At 40.4% G+C, this 19,889-nt stretch overlaps 1 protein-coding gene across 1 annotated transcript in view; it reads left to right on the top strand.

Annotated features, from left to right (window-relative positions):
- SH3RF1 (SH3 domain containing ring finger 1) overlaps positions 1-19,889 on the top strand; it is a 152,706-nt gene that overhangs the window by 85,682 nt on the left and 47,135 nt on the right. The window contains exons 3-4 of the mRNA XM_087816546.1: positions 11,272-11,547; positions 12,347-12,442. Coding sequence (XP_087672672.1) covers positions 11,272-11,547; positions 12,347-12,442 — 372 coding nt within the window. The remainder of the gene's footprint in view (positions 1-11,271; positions 11,548-12,346; positions 12,443-19,889) is intronic.

Here is a 19,889-nt window from a genome sequence, read left to right as displayed (position 1 = left end):
ATGTGGTATTTGAATTGTGTCTTGAAAGGTGAATGGATTTCTGACAAGAGGATATGAGGTGTGGGAAAGAGGGCTCTTTGGTTGGAGAGTGGCAGAGAAAAGTCCCAGGGGTGGGAGAAGAGAGACCATATTACAGGAACTAGAGGGAAGTTAGTTTAGTTAGACTATTGACTACTTGTTGGAGAGGAGTGTGAGGTATTTGATAAAACAGTTTGGGGTCAGAATGTGGGCATCTTAAGTGCCAAACAGGATTGGAACTGAGTTTGTTAGAAAGAGAATTAGAAAAAGTTGATCAGACATGAGCTGGTAAATTGACATTTTTAAGAAGATGAATCTGGCAGATCTCCGTAGGATGGAATGAATTAAGAGGCAGCAGAAAAGCAGTCATCTCATGATTCTGTGCCATGTGTTGGGCTGTCAGGATACAAAAATGAATGAGATCCAGTCCCTGCCCTCCAGTTGCTCACAGCCCGGTGAACATTGAAAAACTAGTTGCTTTGCCCAAAGAAACGTTTAGTTAAATAATTTTTTTAAACATACAGATGTAGTATATCATACGAGTAGTCATTTTAAAACTGTAATTTAATCTGATGCTATAACCATTTCAGATTATCAGTTTTCTCATTGTCAGATTTTCTATGATTATGAATATAGGTAGAAGGATATTCTTCTGTAATATGTATTAAATGCTTAACAAAAGTAATCTCAGATGTACACATGTGGAATCTTGATTAATTTTATATTCTTTGCTACATATGAAATCACCTAGAAGTATAAAAAAATAATATATCACTTATATATAATGGTTATGTTGGTTAAAAATACCATACCTGTAATTTGTAACCTACTGTCTATTTAAAGAAAATAGTTGCATTTGGGCTTGTCAGGACTGGCTTAGTTAATAAATCTTTTCCCTTTAATTTTTTCTTATTTCTTACTTTTGGTAATTAGTATACTTGAATTTGAATACTTCTCTGTTTTTGGAGGGGAGCTTCAATAAAACTGCTTGTTTTAAAATAACTATTGGTAAAATTATTTATTGCAAATGGCTTTTTTTTCTTTATAGTAGCATTTCTTGGACAGTCGTGTAATGGACAAATTAGAAAGTTAAGGCAAAGTGTTTTCTAGCCACACTCATTTTAGTACCTCAGGGTATTTGCAAGTGTTTTTTAAGCATCATTTTACAAAAGACTTAATAAAAGGTGAAATAGCTTAGTTGAAACAACTATAAGATTGTCTCTACATTCAGTTAATACTTTTTAAAGCCAAAATTTCAAAACATATGCATGTTTTTAATAAAAAGACTTAATTATATTTTAATGACCTTCATTCTACCCTATGGGTTTCACAGGATTGGTTTTATATCCTTATCGATTTATTTCGAAGTAAGAGGGTGTTATTCAGTCATCACTATGTGAACTTCACATTTAATTGACTAGCAGAACACTCCTTTGAAGAGTAGGAACAGTAAAACACACATTATGTATTACTTTTTCAACATGAGCAAAAACAGTGAGATAAAAGACAGCTTAGTGTGCTTGATCACAGCTGAGCTTGCCGCTTTTTTTCCTAACAAGATTGTAATAGGTTGTGATAGACTTTGGAGTATTGAAGCTGGCTTGAGTTTATTTGATTTCTGCAGGCTAATTCATGTTCTCAGTTCCCCCCCAAATGTCCCCTTCCTGCTCACTCTTCTGTACCTCATCACTACCCTTATTCTTGAGATTCCACTCCTAACAAAGAAAGAACAAAATCATCAAGACTGAAATTATTCTTTCAAATGGTCTGATTGCCAAAGAAATCATAATATTATTAGAGATCATAAGTTGTAAGCTGTTTCTTTGCTTTTGGGCAGAATCAAACTTGTGAAACTGTCCTATTTTTAAAAGTCTCCAGTGAAAGATATTATAATCCATTGTAATATTTAACTCCCTTCACCATCAGGAAATTCCTTTATCCTGTTTAAATAATGCACACATTGATTTAAGCCTGTACTGTATTTTTTTTCTTCAGTGAACATGAAGCTGACTTACTTTCCCTGTGTAAGACTTTTCATTGCACTTGAGGACTTACTTTAATACTACCCACTAATATATTGCAGTTTCTGCAGCTTGTCTGTCATAATATTTTCCAGACACTTATATCATCTATATCTGTCCCCACTGAATACACTGCAGTTTTCCATTCCCTTTGTTTATGGGATTCAGTATCTACCCTGGACATCTAGTGAGAGACTGACTCATAGTAAATGTAGGGTCAGATTGTGGCAGAAGCCCTACGTTACGGATATCCATTTCTGTTCCTCAATGATGGATTTCCTTTTGGGAAAGGAGCCATCTTTCTAGGCACTAATCTCTATACTTCTGGACTTCAGATTTCTTGTTTTTCCAGTTTGCCATTCTTTTGATTGCCAGTGCAGCTTGTTATCTCTGTAGTGCTTTTATATCTTTTCTTCCACGTGGATACGCAGTCACATACCTGCTATATGTGGTCATTTCTAACTTTTTTCCCCTAGTGCTGCTCCTGGTTTATTTCTAAACGTTTTAATATTGAGGTAAAATTTACGTATGTGATTGCAGTTCTTAAGTGTGGAATGTATTAAGTTTTGACACATTTCTTCTTCTTAATAACCAACATCCCAGTCAAGATGTAGATTACAATAGTCTCCCTTTTTCCAGAGGGGATATATTCCAAGACCCCGGTGGATGCCTGAAACTGCAGATAGTACCAATCCCCAAGTATACTATGTTTTTTCCTATATATACATATCTGTGATAAATTTTGATTTCTAAATTAAGCACAGTAGGAAATTAACAATAATACCTAATAATATAATAGAACAATTATAACAATATAATGTGATATATATATACACACACTAAACCGGCAATTGAATTAGACCAAACCTTTCCTGCCCTTTTTGTTTAATATTAAAACCTGCTCCCACATACCCTTCTCCCTCTGTGTTTCTCACTCTCTCCACCTTCCTGGGCCTCTGTAAGGATTAGATAAGGGCCATACAGATGGTTATTCCTCCCTGTCTAGTCCCGCATCACCAGGGGCAGATGGGAGGCTTAGGCAGGGGTAAGGAAAGGGCAGGTGCCTTGCCAGGAACCAAGCTGTTTTCCAAGTAGATAGAAACTTGACCTTTTACCAGGAATTATCCCTCTTTCTGCCTTAAGTTCTTAAGATGGTGGCTGAAGTTACTGCAGGGAATTTTCCCAGTAAATTTTCCTGCTCTCTGCGAAACACTATTGTAATTATTAAATATGTAGTGAAATAGAAAACTAACATTCAGGGCAATGGGTGGTATGATTTCCTGCATTTCAGTTCAGTGATTGCATTCTCAATGGCTGTGTTCCCTTAGAGAAATGAGTAAGATTTGTTTTCTGTAATGATTTGTCTGTCTGTTGAATACTCCCTTTTTAAGGCCATCCAAGATAAAAGCCATATATCATTTTCATGACTATTTCCTCATAACTCCCAAATGAGTCTGTAAGGAAAATATTTGTTTGCTGTGGTTTGCCGCATAATGTGTTTCACATTTTTCAAATGCCTACAATTTGCTTAGTACAAAGCACTCAGCTGCCCATTTCCAGAATATATTGTTTCCAGAGTATATGGAAGTGGACACCACTGAGCAGTACTGGCTCTCATTTCCCCGGGTTTTTCTGTGCCACCTTTGCATGCCCCAGGTTTCCCAGCAATCTGAGGGAGTGGGAATGATGTTCCTCCTTCAATATTCCTGCTCCTCTCGTGTCTTAGTGTCAAATGTCCACCAAATCCTGTGTACCATAGGAGGCACTAAGGACAGTTTCAGAAGCAGAAGCTAACGGTCTGCTATTCAGAGAGAGTACCAGACACATAATACACTAGCCTATATTGGGCAATATATTCAAAGCTGCTGAGCCTGACTATCCATAGAACTGTTCAGGTTGCTTTTTCTCTGGATATGGTATTTTTCTACTTAGGTGTCCACATCTTAGCATTCAGCACATTAGGGATAACATTGAAAAAATATGTATTTTTTTAATTGATTTTTAGAGAGAAAGGGAGAAAGAGAGAGAGAGAAACATCGATGTGAAAGAGAAACATTAACTGGCTGCCTCCTGCATAACCCCTACTGGGGATGGAGCCCGCAACCCCGGCGTGCACACTGATCGGAAATCAAACCGGCAACCTTTCAGTGTGCAGATGATGCTCAACCAGCTGAGCCAGGCCAAGGCAAGATAACATTTTTTCGTTTATTCCTCTAGTAAGAATTTACTTATAGACACCAAGCTCGGTGAAAGAAATGCAGCGTAATTATCAACTGCAGCTGTATAATGATACATAAGCAAATGCTGGGAACTCTGGAGGTAGGAAGGTGGAGGGAGACATGGGCTGTTCTTGGTGAATTTTGGTGCAGGCATGTCTTAGTCCATTTGGGCTGTGATAGTAAAATACCACAGATTGGGTGGGGCTTCTAAAGAACAGAAATTATTTGTCACAGTTCTGGAGGCTGGGGCGTCCAGGATCAAGGCACAAGCATGGTTGAGTTCTGGGGAGGGCCCTTTTCCTGCTTCATAGCTGGCACCTTCTCAGTGTGTCCTCACAGGTAAAACCAGAGAGCCCTGTGGGCTCTCCTTTATAAGATACTAATCCCGTTCATAAGGGCTCCAGCCTCATTACCTAATCACCTCCCAAAGGCCTCACCACCAAACATCATCATCACCTTTGGAGATTAGGACATCAATACATGAATTTGTGCGGAGACACAAGCATTCAGGCAATAGCAAGGAGGAATGGCATGTTTGAGGTTGGAGGTGATGACAGCAGCCTGGTTCGCTTGTTGAGTGTGGAAAGTATGAAGCAGGACAATTAGTCCACATGGAGGGCTATAAAACTCACAGTTTAGAACATGAATTTGGTTGAAGAGGTAATTGGGAATCGTTTCCAGATTGTCAAGACATGGGTGATGTAGATAAGGAATTATTTTTGATACTGTGGTTATATTTTGCTGGTCCCCTTCCTACCTCTCAATCTTGGGCAGTTTTATCCCCTAAGTATGAGTATTTCCTTAACAATGTCACTTAGTTCACTTCTCTCCCTACAACATTGCCTTCCAAACTGCTCCTGGGTGTGCCCTCAGGGTCTCCTGGGCAAGCAGGAGAGAACCAAGGAGATGACCATGCCTGACTACACCCCACCCATACATTTACCTGTTCGCTATATTGTGGTTCATAGAAGAGAATTTAACAAAGAGACTAAGATCATTTTTTTCTTAAGTTGGAAAACTCTGCTCTTTATTTTCTCTCTGATGTTTCAACATAACCTTTTGACCTCAACTAAGTGCATTTATATTTGGTTAAGTATTTGACTATTGTGGGAGGATGGGATTCTCAGTCCCTTCTGATACTGCTCTGAAAAATAACTATAATATTCATCCTAGATGTTTGTTATATTGAAGTTGAAATATTTCAAGTGATGTTTCAATAATATTTGAGTGATGATCCAACCTAGACAGCTTGAGAACGATATTTAAGACTTATGAACTATTAAAGCGTCAGTATTTTTATGAAATACTGTTATTATATCCTGGTAGATATTTTACTTTATAGGGAAAAGCCAACATGTATTTTGTTGTACAAAGGACATTTAAAAAAAATCCTTTCCTCTACTCATTTTTCCATTTATTATACTTGGTGTGCAGTACCTCCCATTACTATGATTTCCTTGTGCCTCAGTTCTTTCTGGATAGTTTTTGAAAGTCAAGTTGGAATCAGCCAGAGTTTGTGCCAGTTTAGATGCAACTGAATTACTAAATTATACACATTTTATTGCTGTTCCCATGACAAGAGTATCTTCTAGATATATTCTTTTTAGTAGGTCATTGAATCTTTTTTACTTTATGGAGCAGTAAGAAATGCATGAAGGAATTTGAATTTCAGGAGGCCTTCTTGCATTTATATCTGAGCATTGGCATTTAGAGTCTATAAAATAAATTGGCAGTGAATGTTTTATTTACCTGTTAGACTCTCAGCTAGATCATCAAGTAGTACTTTGCCAGATATATTGGGATACACTGGATGGTACAGAAATGGAGTGTAAAGCATTTAATCAAAAATATTTGTGTGCCGATCTCATGAGGATTTTAATGTCAGACAAAATACCTGTACCTGTAACACAGAAGCAAAATGTATTTGAAAAATAAAACGGGCTCACTGTCGTATGTATTCTTTTTGGCTAAAATAGTCACTATTGATCGGAATGTATTTTAGATTAAGAATCGTCACACCGCCTCACCTGTCTAAATTGCCAAGTGTTTTGATAAAGCTGGCAGCGTGAGTGACAGCTGCAAGCCCAAGGTTAGACTGCGGAGTTGGTTTCTCTCTGGCTTTCTCTCCTTTTAAGCCTCCCTTTCATGTGTAGCCAAGTGAAATGTAAGCTCGGCAGCTCCTCGGGGGCCTTGGCCTGATGAGAGGATGCAGAAGAAAGGCAGCAGTTTGGAAAAGCCTGCGGGAGGCACTGAGGGCAAAGGGCCCCGGTGCTGACACGACTCCCAGACCTTTCTAAGGAGATGAATGAGAAGGCAGTGCCTCCCTGAGCTCTGGGTGTATTTCACCCGCAAGGGTAGTCCTAGGCTATCAAACCAATTGTTTTGGCATCCTTCAGATGTTGCGAAAGAAAAATACATTCTTTTATTGTTCTTCCAAGTCGTTAACCGTTTATCCTTAATCATCTGCAGTCTGCGTGGGAATAAGTCTTTTAAAGATCACTGAACTTGGCTTGATTTGAAATCAGTGTAGAATTCATTTCATTTAATGTGGGAAACCTTCTTTTGAGAAACTTGACACAGACGGGCTTCGTAGCCTCTTAGAATTGAATTGGAAAAGAACACCATAGAAAAACACAGCCAGATGCACAAATGCCTGCTCATGGGTTAGATTGCCATGAGCATTATGACTCTTTCTCTGCGGTTATTGATCATCGAAATAACATCAGCAAGTCAGTGTGAATGAACGAATTTCAGGTAGCAGCCACAGGGATGTAACTGGGCTAACCGTAATGTGTGCCACTGTGAATAAGTTTTATCCTTGCCGCTCCTTGTGTTAAGTGTGTTTGATGATTTTTGGAACACTTAATAGATTTGCTTTGGTGGAAAAGTTAGTAAGACTGTTAGCCCACTGGTGTGTAGACGTGATCTGTGAAGAAATAAATTCCTTCAGTTCCCACGTCAGCGTATCACAAAAGAACCACACTGTGGGTTGTTTGGAATTTTACAGATCTCCTCAAGGAGCAGCTCAGACTGGTTTCTGAGAGTGCTAAATCAGTATCTCGGTGCATGGATTTGGCTGGCATGGATTTGGGCAGAGTGGGCCAAACAGAGCTAATTGAGGTGGGGAAGAAATCTAGAGAACAGGCAGTAATGGTGAATAGAGTTATTTGTCACCGAGTTTGTAATAGGATTTTCAATTAATTCATGCAGGCATCCAATGCCTTACATTAGCCCTGTCAAGATGAACTACAGCCACATCTAAAACGCCATCCCCTATTAAACGGTGCATGTCCGTGAATTTGTAATTTCTTCTGTTCAACCAGAAGATGAATGGATTCCACTCTGAAAACAAATGTGTGCTTCAGAAGTGCACATTTTGCAATCCCGAGCACTTCCTAGGAGGAACATTCTTTGCATTGTTCTACAGTGAACATGTATTAAAATGTAATTGCTATGTGAATTTGTCCAAAAAGAAAGGCGTGCAGCTGCATGGAGACAAATGCATTTTCAGGTGCCGTGTTTCACTGGCGAACAGGCTTTTTTCATTCTGGGTGATGACGACGATGATGATAGTTCACGCATGTAGCACTTGCTGCCTGCTGGTTTTCATAGCTGCTTGCTGCAGTGGTTTTCATACATTCACTCACTCAATCCTCACAACAACCCAGATGAAGAAAATGAGGCACAGAGAGGTTACCCTGCTCAAGATTACACAGCTAGTAAATGGCTGAGCTGGGATTCAAACCCAGGCATTTATTTCTGGAGTCTGGGCTCCCAACAGGTGCCCTATGCTGCCCGATCATGGTCCCATCAGCTATGTTCCAATAGTTGGTTTACTGCAGTAGTTATCAGTGCTTGGTCTCTGGCTCGATCACTCTTGCTCTGTCTTTCTCTCTTTCTCAAAGTAATATTTATTGCTGTGTTTATTTACTGTTATTTCCTCAAACCTCTCTTGGGAAATATTGTTAAACTGTGGTAACCAGACTTTGGGAAATACATAATAAAGAAGAGAATGTAGTGAGGCATCTCTGTGAGAGCAGACAGATTAGAATCTTTCCACAAAGTTGGACACCTCGTGGAATATCACCCAAGTGCACAGGACTGTGAAGCACCAGAGTTCCTGATGGGCATTTCCCTTCTGGGGAAGCCAAAGGGCACAGCAGGATTGTTTACAAGATTAAATCAAGGATGGGCAACAGGAGTCAGGCCATTAGAGGCAGGATCTTAAGGCAGGGTCCAAAAGTCAGAGAGCACATGAGGGTCCCAGGACTTCTGGAAGGCTCAGCTCCTGTCTTCCGGGATATTGGCCTCTGCAGCAGTTCTAATTAACCAAACACAACATCATACGGGCCAAGCCAAGACAAGACGACTGCCAATAGCATGTTGGGATCCAGGAATTGTCTCTTCCTCTTCAGCCAAACAAAAAAAAGTTTGGCTTTTATAAGTAGGTCAGACTCTAAATCTCTGACTAGAAACCAAACTTTTTTTTTAAAACTATATTATGAAGTTTTGTTGCCATCCAAGGTATAAAACTTTGATCCACTTTTTTTATGGGGGCGGGGGCTCGGGAGAGGGTAGTAATAGGAGCAATGCTCCCTATTGCTGTATTTCACTGGAAAGAGTAAACTTAAAAAAACGATTCCAGCTAGTTCGGGCCTGTGCTTTGCACAGAGCTGTCAGCCTGCCAGCCCACTTCCTGTCCGGCTCCCACCCTGCTGCCAGACTCATCTGCCTGGCGCGGAGATCTCGTGGCTCTCGCTGCTTCCAGCCTGGGAGTGGCTTGTCACTGCCCGAAGGACATGGCGCTCACTCAGCACTCTCCATTAGCGAGCTCTGCCTGCCTCTCCTGTACTCTATATTCCGTAATCCGTCTCCGGGAGCACCGCGCTCTTTATAGAGCCCCACTCCCGCCGCACGGCACGCTCCGGGTCTCTGCAGGTGCTGGCTCCTCTGCCCGGAGCGCCCTCCCTGTTCCCTTTCATGCTTCACCCCAGCTTTGCCTGGCTGACTCCCCTGTATCCTTTAATTGGCTCAGGTGTCACTTCCTCTGGGAAGTGTTTCATTTTCCCACCCACCAAAGACCTGCGCTTTCTGCTCCTCTGTCATCTCTCTGTCATCGCATTCTGTATCCTTGCATAAGTTGATCAGTGCATTCCCTACACTGTATTATTATTATTATTATTTCTAACATCTTATCCCTTAAGGATAAGAACCCGGCCCTATTCCTCTTTAAATTCTCAGCACGAGCCCTGGCTGGTATGGCTCAGTGGTTAGAGCGTTGGCTGGTGTACCAAAGGGTCTCGGGTTCGATTCCCGGTCAAGGGGCAGGTAGGTACCTGGGTTGCTGGTTTGATACCCACCCTCAGTCCAGGCACGTGTGCGGGAGGCAACCAATAGGTGTGTCTCTCCCACATCAATGTTCCTCTCCCTCTCCCTCCCTCTCTCTCTCTCTCCCCCCCTCCCCCCCATTCCCTCCATCCCATTCTCTCTACGAAAAAATCAATGGAAAAAAATATCCTCAGGTGGGGATTAACAAAAAATAAAATAAAATTCTCAGCACTGGCATGTTGCCTGGGGAAAAGGAAGAGCTCAATACATGTTTTCTGGGTGAATGAATAAGTACACGAAAAGCAGGAGCCCAGTAATCTCATTCAGCGAATTACTATAAGTATGTTTGATTTGTCATTTAGTCTTCAAATCAGCGATAGGCAGCAGCGTCCCAGAGAGGCCGGAGCTCTCCTTAAAGTGACAGCTAATGCTCAAGAATGGGTACCTCCAATGCCATTGGGAAATATCGTATTTATCCCATTTGATGATTAGATTGCCTTGGGGACACACACACATTTTTTCAAACCTGCCATTTAAAATCGTAATGCAATGCAGTAACATTTAAAACCTCAAACGGTATGTTAGCATACCGGCCTAACAGTGCTCTGTAACTTGGAAGGTACAAAGTCAAATCTTTGTACAGATTTTTTGCAGATTGTAAAAGACTGTACGATTACAGATGATAAACCCTGAGAGGGCAGCGGCTGTGGCTGTCTCACTCACTGTTCTATTCCAGACCCTGGCACATAGTAGACACTCAATAAATACTTGAGTTCATGAGAGAATAGGGCCAACTGTCCACATTAAAAGCAGTTGGGGAAGTTTTGCCCAAAGCCAAACTCTGATTCTTTTTTTTTAATAATATGTTTTTATTGATTTCAGAGAGAGGAAGGGAGAGGGAGAGAGAGAGATAGAAGCATCAGTGATAAGAGACAATCATTGATCGGCTGCCTTCTGCATGCCCCCTACTGGGGATTGATCCCTCAACCCAGGCATTTACCCTACCAGGAATCAAACTGTGACCTCCAGGTTCATTGCTGGATGCTCAGCCATTGAGCCACACTGGCTGGGCCAAACTCTGATTCTTAACGACCAAGTTTAAGAGCAGTCAGTAAATGAATGAATTGTGCTTCTATTTAAATTTTTCTTCTCAGTGCTTATCATTTATCCTGCTAAATAAAGTAGCTACTATTGGACAGTAAGTTTGTTTCTTATGAGTTTTTGAATTTTACACCAGGGAGCCAGACTCAGCAGTTGTATTTCCATGTATTAAATAAACCCCAGTAAATTAGACTTAGGAGTAGAAGGCCAAATCACAGAAGGTGCATGGGTAGTCTTCTCTTCTTATTTCAGTGTGACATTGGTTTGTTTGCTATTTTTTTTTTGGTGAGACACATGTATAGTTGTGTGTTTTTTTATGTAAGATTTTTTTTCTTGGACAGTGTTAGTTTGACCTTGGCTTAAAAATAATGATAACGTGCATATATGCACAACCCAGGGACACGGACAATGGTGGGGAGAGGACTGGAGAGGGGGGTGGGACGGGGTGGAGTGGGTCATTGGGGAGAAAAAGGGACATCTGTATTATTTTAAACAAAAATAAACAAAACAAATAATGGTAACACAGTTACATTTTCAGACACTTTGGGGACATTTTCTCATGAAGACTCATCTCTTTCTTTCAGGGTATACCTCAGTTACCATGTGCCAAAGCGTTATACAACTACGAAGGGAAGGAGCCCGGAGACCTTAAATTCAGCAAAGGCGACATCATCATTCTCCGGCGACAAGTGGATGAAAATTGGTACCACGGGGAAGTCAATGGGGTCCATGGCTTTTTCCCCACTAACTTCGTGCAGATTATCAAACCGTTACCTCAGCCCCCACCTCAGTGCAAAGCGCTTTATGACTTTGAGGTGAAAGATAAGGAAGCAGATAAAGACTGCCTTCCCTTCGCAAAGGTAAGGGCGGGCGGGCTGAGTCCCGCGTCCGGGCAGGGTGGCTTGCATTTCATTTTGCAAAAAAGGACAACAGTTCTATGGGAACTCTACCACTGTGCTTTTAAAAATACCTGGAAGCAGTCTTCTTAAAGTCCCACAGAAAGGAGTTTTGTGCTTGGATTGCTCAGTATGAAAGGTGATTTCAGTGGATGCTCTATGTGGTATCATTTTCATATTTAGAGCCTAAATTTAATTCTAAGATACTGTACAGGGTATGCGTACCGCTCAGGGGTTTTAATTCACTAAATTATGAACAACAAAATGAAACAGCATTGCTTCCCTATTTTCTATGTAAATTCCTTTGCTGGAAAGCACACAGGAATATACTGAATTGATAATACCTGTGTGCTTTGAAATTATAAGTAGGATATTGTGTATTATGTAAAGGAAAAGAGTGGGATGTGCATTTAAATGGGTATTTGGTGTATTTTCAGAGAGAAAGTGAGGAGAGCCTGAGAATCCATTTAGAACAGAGGTTGGAGAGGCTGGGTACTATTTGAGGTTGCCGTTTGTGGATCTAGTAAACAAAGTGAGCAGCCAGCCCTTGTATAGGAGGGGTTCCTAGTTTAACAGCTTTCTGAAAGGGCACCAAGTTGACAGAAAGTTACCATTTAGTTCATCAAAACATTGGATTCATGCAAAAGATATGTCATAGTGTTTTTATTCATGTACTCTTAAAACTCTAGTCCCTTTATTGAAAAGGAAAATTAAATGGCAAGCTTGATGGGATCAGGCACACTAATGTTTATTGTTTCTTTAGGATGATGTTCTGACTGTGATTCGCAGAGTGGATGAAAACTGGGCTGAGGGAATGCTGGCAGACAAAATAGGAATATTTCCAATTTCATATGTTGAGGTAAGTTAATCTGTAGGCTCGTATATCATGTTAGTATTCAGCTTAGCAAATACATCTTAAATATGCCCTTAGAGTATTAAGAAGCCCTAATAACCATTTTGCAATATAGACATATTAAATCATTATGTTATGTACCTTACAAAAATACACGTTGTATGTCAGTTATATCTCGGTAAAACAGGGAGGAGGGGGGACACAAAAACCTAGTCTATTAAAAAAAAGATGTCCTTGCCCTGGCTGGGTGGCCCAGTTGGTTGGAGCGTCATCTGTACACCAAAAGGTTGAGGGTTCCATCCCCAGTCGGGGCGAATATGGGAGGCAACTGAGTGTCAGTGTTTCTCTCTCTCTCTCTCTATCTCTATCTCCTTTCCCTTCCCTAAAATCAATAAAAACATATCCCTGGGTGAGTATAATAATAATAATAATAATAATAATAAATGTCCTCACAGCACAAAGCACTGGGAATGCCCTCTTCCAGATCACTGGATAGTTTAGGAAGAATTCCTCCATCCTGCACCACGGTAACTAAAGATTATGAGACTGTGAAATCTTTGAAACCCTTCACTCTGTGCCCCTGCTGAAAGCGTCCCTGTGTCTTGTGAAATGTTACTGTTTTGCTTCCTGCCAGCACCTGCACTGTTTCCAGGTGCTCTATGCCAGTTGCCAGCTTGGGGTTCAGAAGGTTGACCAAGTTCCTGAGTAAGGTGGAAGTTGAGTGTGTCTGTTTATTTGTTGACTTGTTGCTTTTATTATTTGCCTCATCATCAGAATGAGAATAGTGATTTTCAGAGTAGGCTCCAATAAACTTCAAATAAATGAATGAATCTCTGTTTTATCCCAGCAGCAGCTTGTCCCTTTTCCCCGTTTTAATCAACTTTACTCAGAAAGGTTATGGCCAACCTGATCCAGTGAAGCCTTTTTAGAGAATCTGTCTAAAGTAACATGGTTGTATTATTTTAAAGAGTAACACAAATTAAAAATGAACCGAGAAGTTATAATTGACAATAGGCATTCATTACAATGATATATCATAAATTTTCATGTCCTGTAGTCGAAATAATTTCTTGCTGAAAACAAAATTGGAGGCGTTTTCCAAGACTGCAACACAGCCCAAACAACCATACAAGGTTAGTTGAGGTCACAGAAGGCTTCTGGAAAAGGGAGTTCTTACAGGGTTATCTGTGTGACGGATAAAAAGGGGTTAACCAAGAGCAATGGAAAGGATTCATTTTTATGTCGGGAAGAAAATGCAGGCAGACCAGCATGTGCAAAAGCCAAAAAGTAAGAGACAGCACCGATTGCTTAGGGAACTGAAAGCAGTTCTGTTATTTAAGATATCAAAGCATGCAAAAAAGAAAACCACCATCACTTATTTCCCCATCTTTTTATCTGAGACATTTGTTTTGGCATGATTCTGAGAACTAAAGTGACACTCAGTTCCCCCCACAGATAGTGAGATTGCCAAAGTTTTCATGAAAAATCAGCTTGACTACCACATATGCATGGAAAAGTAATTGAAACCATCGACGAGCCTTGAACTTGATCCACACCCTTCAGATACTCCTTTTTATTGAAATATTTTTTCATCCTTTGAAAGTAAACACCAAAAACAATTCTTAACTCTCAGGCAATCCTTCCTGTATATTATTTATATATTCTAACCCTGGGTAATGGAAAATGACAACCATTTCCAAGAATTCGAATAGTTACACTGAGCATGGGTAAGCATAAGCTTAGTAAGGAAAGCCTGTCTTCACTCGTTAGGTATTATCAATATTGCATGCCAATACTCGGTGTGTGATGCAGGATAAAGGATTGCTATGCTTTTATTATTAGACAGGTGTAGAATTGCTCAGATAGGCATAGAGATCCACCCAGGGAAAGTCCAGAGTCACTCAAGTCATTGGATTATTTATGCTGACTTAAGTTGGAAAGATAAACTGCTGCCCAAGTGGAAAGTATTTCCATTCTTTTCTTCTGCCTCTTTCCTTTCAAATGAGTATTTTCCTCGTTTGAACCAGAATTTTGCCAGTTGAGACCAGGTAAACAAGTCATCCATCTCTCGGAGACTGTGACTGTTTCTTTGATGTCAGGCCATCAGATTGAAGTTTCTGGGGTTTAGTGACACCTGGCTTAGCTTTTGTGGTAATAAAGGGGAGGCAGACTTCAATAGCAACCTACCAAAATTCACCTATTTAGGTAAAGTATGGACGGTTTTACGAGGCAATCTCAGATAGAGGAAAGCCAACTCTAGGAATCAAACTTGGGGCTTTTTTTCTGAATAATACTATTTCTTTTGCTCTGTAAACCTCTTCAGGGCCCAGACCACTCCCAATGTAAAAACAGGTTGTGTTACAAAAAATTATTTGTAAATTATTTTCTTATATTTTGTAAAGGGTACATTTAAGTCTCCATCAGTGTTAGCTACTTTTCCTTTTTTCACGGTGCTGCCAAAAACGGACACCCCCCCCCCCCCCCCCGGATGTTTTGAGAAGATCAAATGTGATAACATATCTCAAAGGGTCTGGCACTGCTCTGTCTTACGCGTAGTGGTTTGGAGCTCAGATCAGACTGTGACTCAGAGTATGCCAGAGTGTAGTCATGATCAAATAAAAGAATCTCACCACCACATATAATGAGGGAAATGAGTTCAGAATTGAATTCTGAGTTTCCAGAGAAATGTCTTCATTTGCCACAGGCTTGTCAGCAAAAGTGCCCCCCCGCCCAACTCCTCCACTGGCTTTGGCAATGGAAAGGCCCACGGAACTTGCTTGTGGCAGAAACTAAACAGGATGTGCCTGGGGGTCGGATTCTGAACCTGGAGTATATTCTCTGGGGTCAGAGGTTCAGCTGTGGAATTAAGGGGTGGAGTGACTTAAAAGGAGCTGAGCATTGGAGATAGGTGGAGAGAGAATCGAGTGGGAGGACTGAGAAAATGAGAAATGCTACTGGAATAGTTGGCCTCCCTTCTTGTCTTCCGTTGACTTTCTCTTCTCCCTCAGCATCCCTGCGTTGGAATAGGTACTAAAATGGTGGTAGTGGCATCATGTCTTGCAAACAAATTACCTCTTATTAAAGGACACAGTTCTTCCAGAGAAAATTGGTAGGGGAGATTGGGTAGGGGCAAGAATGGCGGTGTAAATGGCCTCAAATTCTGTCCCTTGGAGTCTGTTTAAATTCTTAAGATAGCGTTCTTCTGCTTTGAGCACCGTCACTCTTCCTTCTGGAGGTGCTGTCATCACACTCCTCTCCTGTCAAGTCGTAGAGGTTGTGGATTCTAGTCTATTTAGACAGAATCTTCCTAGACTTGAGCAGGTTGCAAATAGTGAGGGGAGGGAGTTTCCTGGGGACATGCCAGGATATGTCTAAGAGAGTGTGTTTGTCAAGAACCGAATGCAGTTAAAAAAAAACCACACACAAATCAGTATCTTGCTTCTTTCTTTGTTCAAAAATACCAGTCTTATACAAAATAGAATGGAAGATTTTAACACCCTCACTAATTTGGAGCTGACTCATGCGAGTTTAGCAGTCATTTGGGAAAGGATGACATGATTCTTAGCAAGCAAAAAGTTTGAATAAAGTAAGTGTCAAACACCGGATTTTTTGGATGTTTTTCAAACATTATTGTGTATTGTAGGCTTATGATGAACATCAATTTTCATTAAGGTTATCATTTTACTTTGATTCCTGGTCATTTGTTTAAAATACACTTACTCAGTTAAAAAAAATTAGCAACTTGCTCTTCTGCTGTAGATGTAATATAAAAATCAGCATTTTTATGTGCTTAAAGTAGGCATGGCCTAATAGTCAAGTACTCTTAGTCTCTAGTTACTGCCAGAAAGAAGGGCTACATGTCTCGTTCTTTAGATCTCTACTCAAATGTCACTTCTGTAAGACTTTCCCTCTCCACCTTATCTAAAGTAATTCTTCCTCTTCCATTTGCTGTACTTCACACAAAAGGTGGTGTGATCATGAGGGAAAAAAACTTGGACTCTGAGCCCGAGATGGCTGAGATTCAAGCCTCAGCTCTGCCTCTAGTTGTCTGAGTGACTTTGGGCCTTGTCTCCCCATTTGTAAGATAATAGAACCCCTTCATAGGGTCCGTTAATTATCCAGTGATACTTATACATAGTGCCTGGTAAGAGCTGAATATGTGGTAACTGTAACGATCATCAATGTTACTGTTACTCCTTCATAGCACTTTCTACTCTGTAACTATTTTTTTTTTTTAAATATATCTTTATTGATTTCAGAGAGAGGAAAGGAGAGGGAGAGAAAGAGAGATAGAAACATCAATGATGAGAGAGTCATTGATCGGCTGCCTCCTGCACGACCCCAACTAGGGATCGAGCCGCAACCCAGGCATGTGCCCTGACCGGGAATTGAACCCTGATCACCTGGATCCTAGGTCGACGCTGAACCACCGAGCCACGCCCGGCCGGGCCTCTGTAATTATTTTATTTGCCCATGTGGTTACTGTCTGCCAGCATTCCATGCCTCTGGTAGCGTGGAATCCCCGAGGGCCAGCATCTTGCCCTCCTGGTTCCCCTTGGTCTCCTGAGGTTCTTGTGCAGCACTCGCCCCTAGTAGGCTCTCAGTAGATACTGGTTGAATGAATGAGCAACCCAAGGGCCTTTGCACCTAAACCAAAAACGAACTAGTTTTTAGATGTTTCCAACTTTGACATTTTTTCAGCTAATACTCCATCATTTACCACTTTAGCATATATTTTATCATTAGTTTATCTTCCTGCTATATTTGGAAGTTACAGTTTTCAGAGTCGGAAGGTCTCTTGTGTGACCTTTAGTGAGATCTTTTAAAAATGAAGCTGGGTGAGTATTTGGTTATAATATAAGTTTAGAATTATTTCCAGACTAAGATAATGGTGGATTATTTTGGATACTCTGGGGATTAGATCATGGAGCCTCCATCTTTTATCTCTAATACAGAGACGATTCCCTGATACTTTCTGAGATGAATTGATACCTGCTTGAGATTATTCCTTTGGTTAGGGTGGCCTTGCTGTCAGGGAGCCTTATTTTAAGAAAATAACTTTATTGAGTTATAAATGACATACAGTAAACTGCACATATTTAACTTGTGCAGTTTGACGAGGTACTGTTTGTTGTTTTCAACTTTTAGAACCAACCCATAGGCAAATCTCCGGAGAACTTTCTAGGGCTAGGAATAGAATTAAGTGTTATCAGTCTTAATGGAAAATCATGTGTGTGAGTCTCAAGTGACCTTAAGGGTGAGAGTGCAACTTCCTCTTCTAAGGAGTTAGGGAGTTGGGAAATATTGTCTGTGATCCAAGGAGTAAGGAAAGGAGGTTTAGGTATGTAATTTGAAGTTGCCGAGGTGACCCTTGGAGGAGCTGAGAGTGGCAACCTTAGCTTTATTTCTTAATCTGAAGCCTTTGCTCTAGAAAATAATGAGAGCAGAAGACCAAAATAATAGTCTTTGATTTAATCATTAGAGTTGATTGAGCAATATAAAAAGATATTCTATCATTTGTATTTTGAATGTATTCTTTTCCTTTAAAATTAAAAAGTGAAATGTTCAGTTGATTGAAATCATGTTTATTTAAAAATTTGGGGGAAGTTGGAAAGACAAAATTACTGTGTTACTTAGCACCCAGATTCCCCCCTTCATTTCTGAAGTAAATTAATTTTCATAAAAGCAATTTAGAGAAATTTTTGGAAAGTCAGAAAGGCAGAATTACTATGTTGCTTATCAAACTTTTTTCTTCAGTTCTGAAGTAAATTAGTTTTTATAAATGGAAGTTCGAGATACTGTTAAGAAATCAGTAAGGGAGAATTATTCCGTTGCTTAGCACCAGGCGTTCGTCTTTTATTCTGATTCACTGAATACTTTGGAGCAGTATTTTTAATTTTTTTTTAGTACTGTGAGCTCTGTCCCATGGTGCAGGTTTTCATGTCTTCTGAATGTTATCAGGCAGATACAAGTAATTGTTGCCTTTTGTTCTGCCACAACCATAGAAGGAAAAATGAGCACTGGCTTCTGAATTTCTAAGGGCAAAGGCAGGTCTCCGGACTCCAAGAACAACTGCTTAATATATATAGCTAGAGGCAACTGGACTAGACTCTGTCTGAAAAGGAGTCCTTTAAATTAGGTAAGGAACTTTATTTAGGGCAGTTTACGCTCCATCTGTTATTCAGCGGCCTCTTGCTAATTTAGAGTTTCCTTTTGTTTTCCATTAGGAAAACTTCAGGGAGCTGAGATTCTAAAGATCAGCTCATGTTTATTGAGGTCTCCCCGCATGAACGGACAGTTTCCGGTACTCTGGGTAGTTTTATAGAACGGCCAAATGCAGGTCTCCCGGAGAGCCTTAATCAGGAGCCCAGGATAATACCAAGTGGTGTCTAATGTGCACAACGACTCCCCAAGGAACCCTCGAGTTCTTTAGCCCGGCCATAGTCCCCTCCACGTGCCCAAAGCCCCTGGAAAATAGGTACCTCGGAATTGCTGCCTTTACAGCTCCTCTGGGCTATTTCTTTGTGCTTGTACCTGTAGAAAGCTCAACCCTTTCTCCAGGTTCCAACGAATACTTCTGTTCCTTATGCAACCTGTCTTTCCTAGTTCTCTCATGCAGAAACAACCCCGCAGAACCGCCCTCCCCGAGCTTCAGGCTCTACAGAATGCTCAGCCCCTACCGTTCTTACACACTTGGCACACGCGAGAGCGTAGTTCTGTGTGTAGACAATTTGATGGTTTCCTGTGTTCCTTGAGAGCCCAATCGTACATAAAAAAATATTTTAAATTATTTATTTCTGTAATAGAATCACATTCCAGAAATTTGGGGAAAAAATAAATAACCCTTCATCCCATCACGTATAATTTTGTTCAATGTCCTTCCACTCTCTTCCCTTGTGGTTCAGTGATACGACACATGGTCTTGCCTTTCTGTGCATTATTACAGTGCTGCTGACCATCCGTTTTTATGACTATAATAAACATTCTAGTAGCTAAACCGTAATTTGGTTAATTATTTTTTTCCATCATTTAAAACAAGTTATGTGTCTTGTTTGGGAGTCCACACCCAGGAATTGAGAAGCGAACCATGGTGTCTGTCCGTTCATTGCTTCCCTAGCCTCAGAGCACATGCGATACTGGTTAGTGTCCAGATGTACAGAATCACTATTTTCCTAAAGCTTCCCTTAAGAAGTGTACAGCACGTTTTGATTTTTTATCAAGAATAAGGACACATTTTCAAGTTCTTACACTTAAGAGGTTATTTTTGGTTCGTGCCTACCCAGGGATACCAAAAAAAAAAAAAAAAAAAAGAAGGTTAATTTTCACAAATGATTCATTACTCAACAATTTAAAATACCTGAGGTTGTCTTTTTTAAGAGGAAAGTCACAAATTAATTAATACCTTAATGTTTTAAGGTCTTTTAAATTATATTATTTTATTTTAAAATGTTAT

This window comes from Miniopterus natalensis, chromosome 4 (assembly GCF_054644295.1).
Source record: "Miniopterus natalensis isolate mMinNat1 chromosome 4, mMinNat1.hap1, whole genome shotgun sequence".
In the NCBI taxonomy this organism is placed as follows: domain Eukaryota; kingdom Metazoa; phylum Chordata; class Mammalia; order Chiroptera; family Miniopteridae; genus Miniopterus; species Miniopterus natalensis.
The sequence above is the reverse complement of the archived record's forward strand: the minus strand, read 5'-3'. Positions and strand labels throughout refer to the sequence as shown.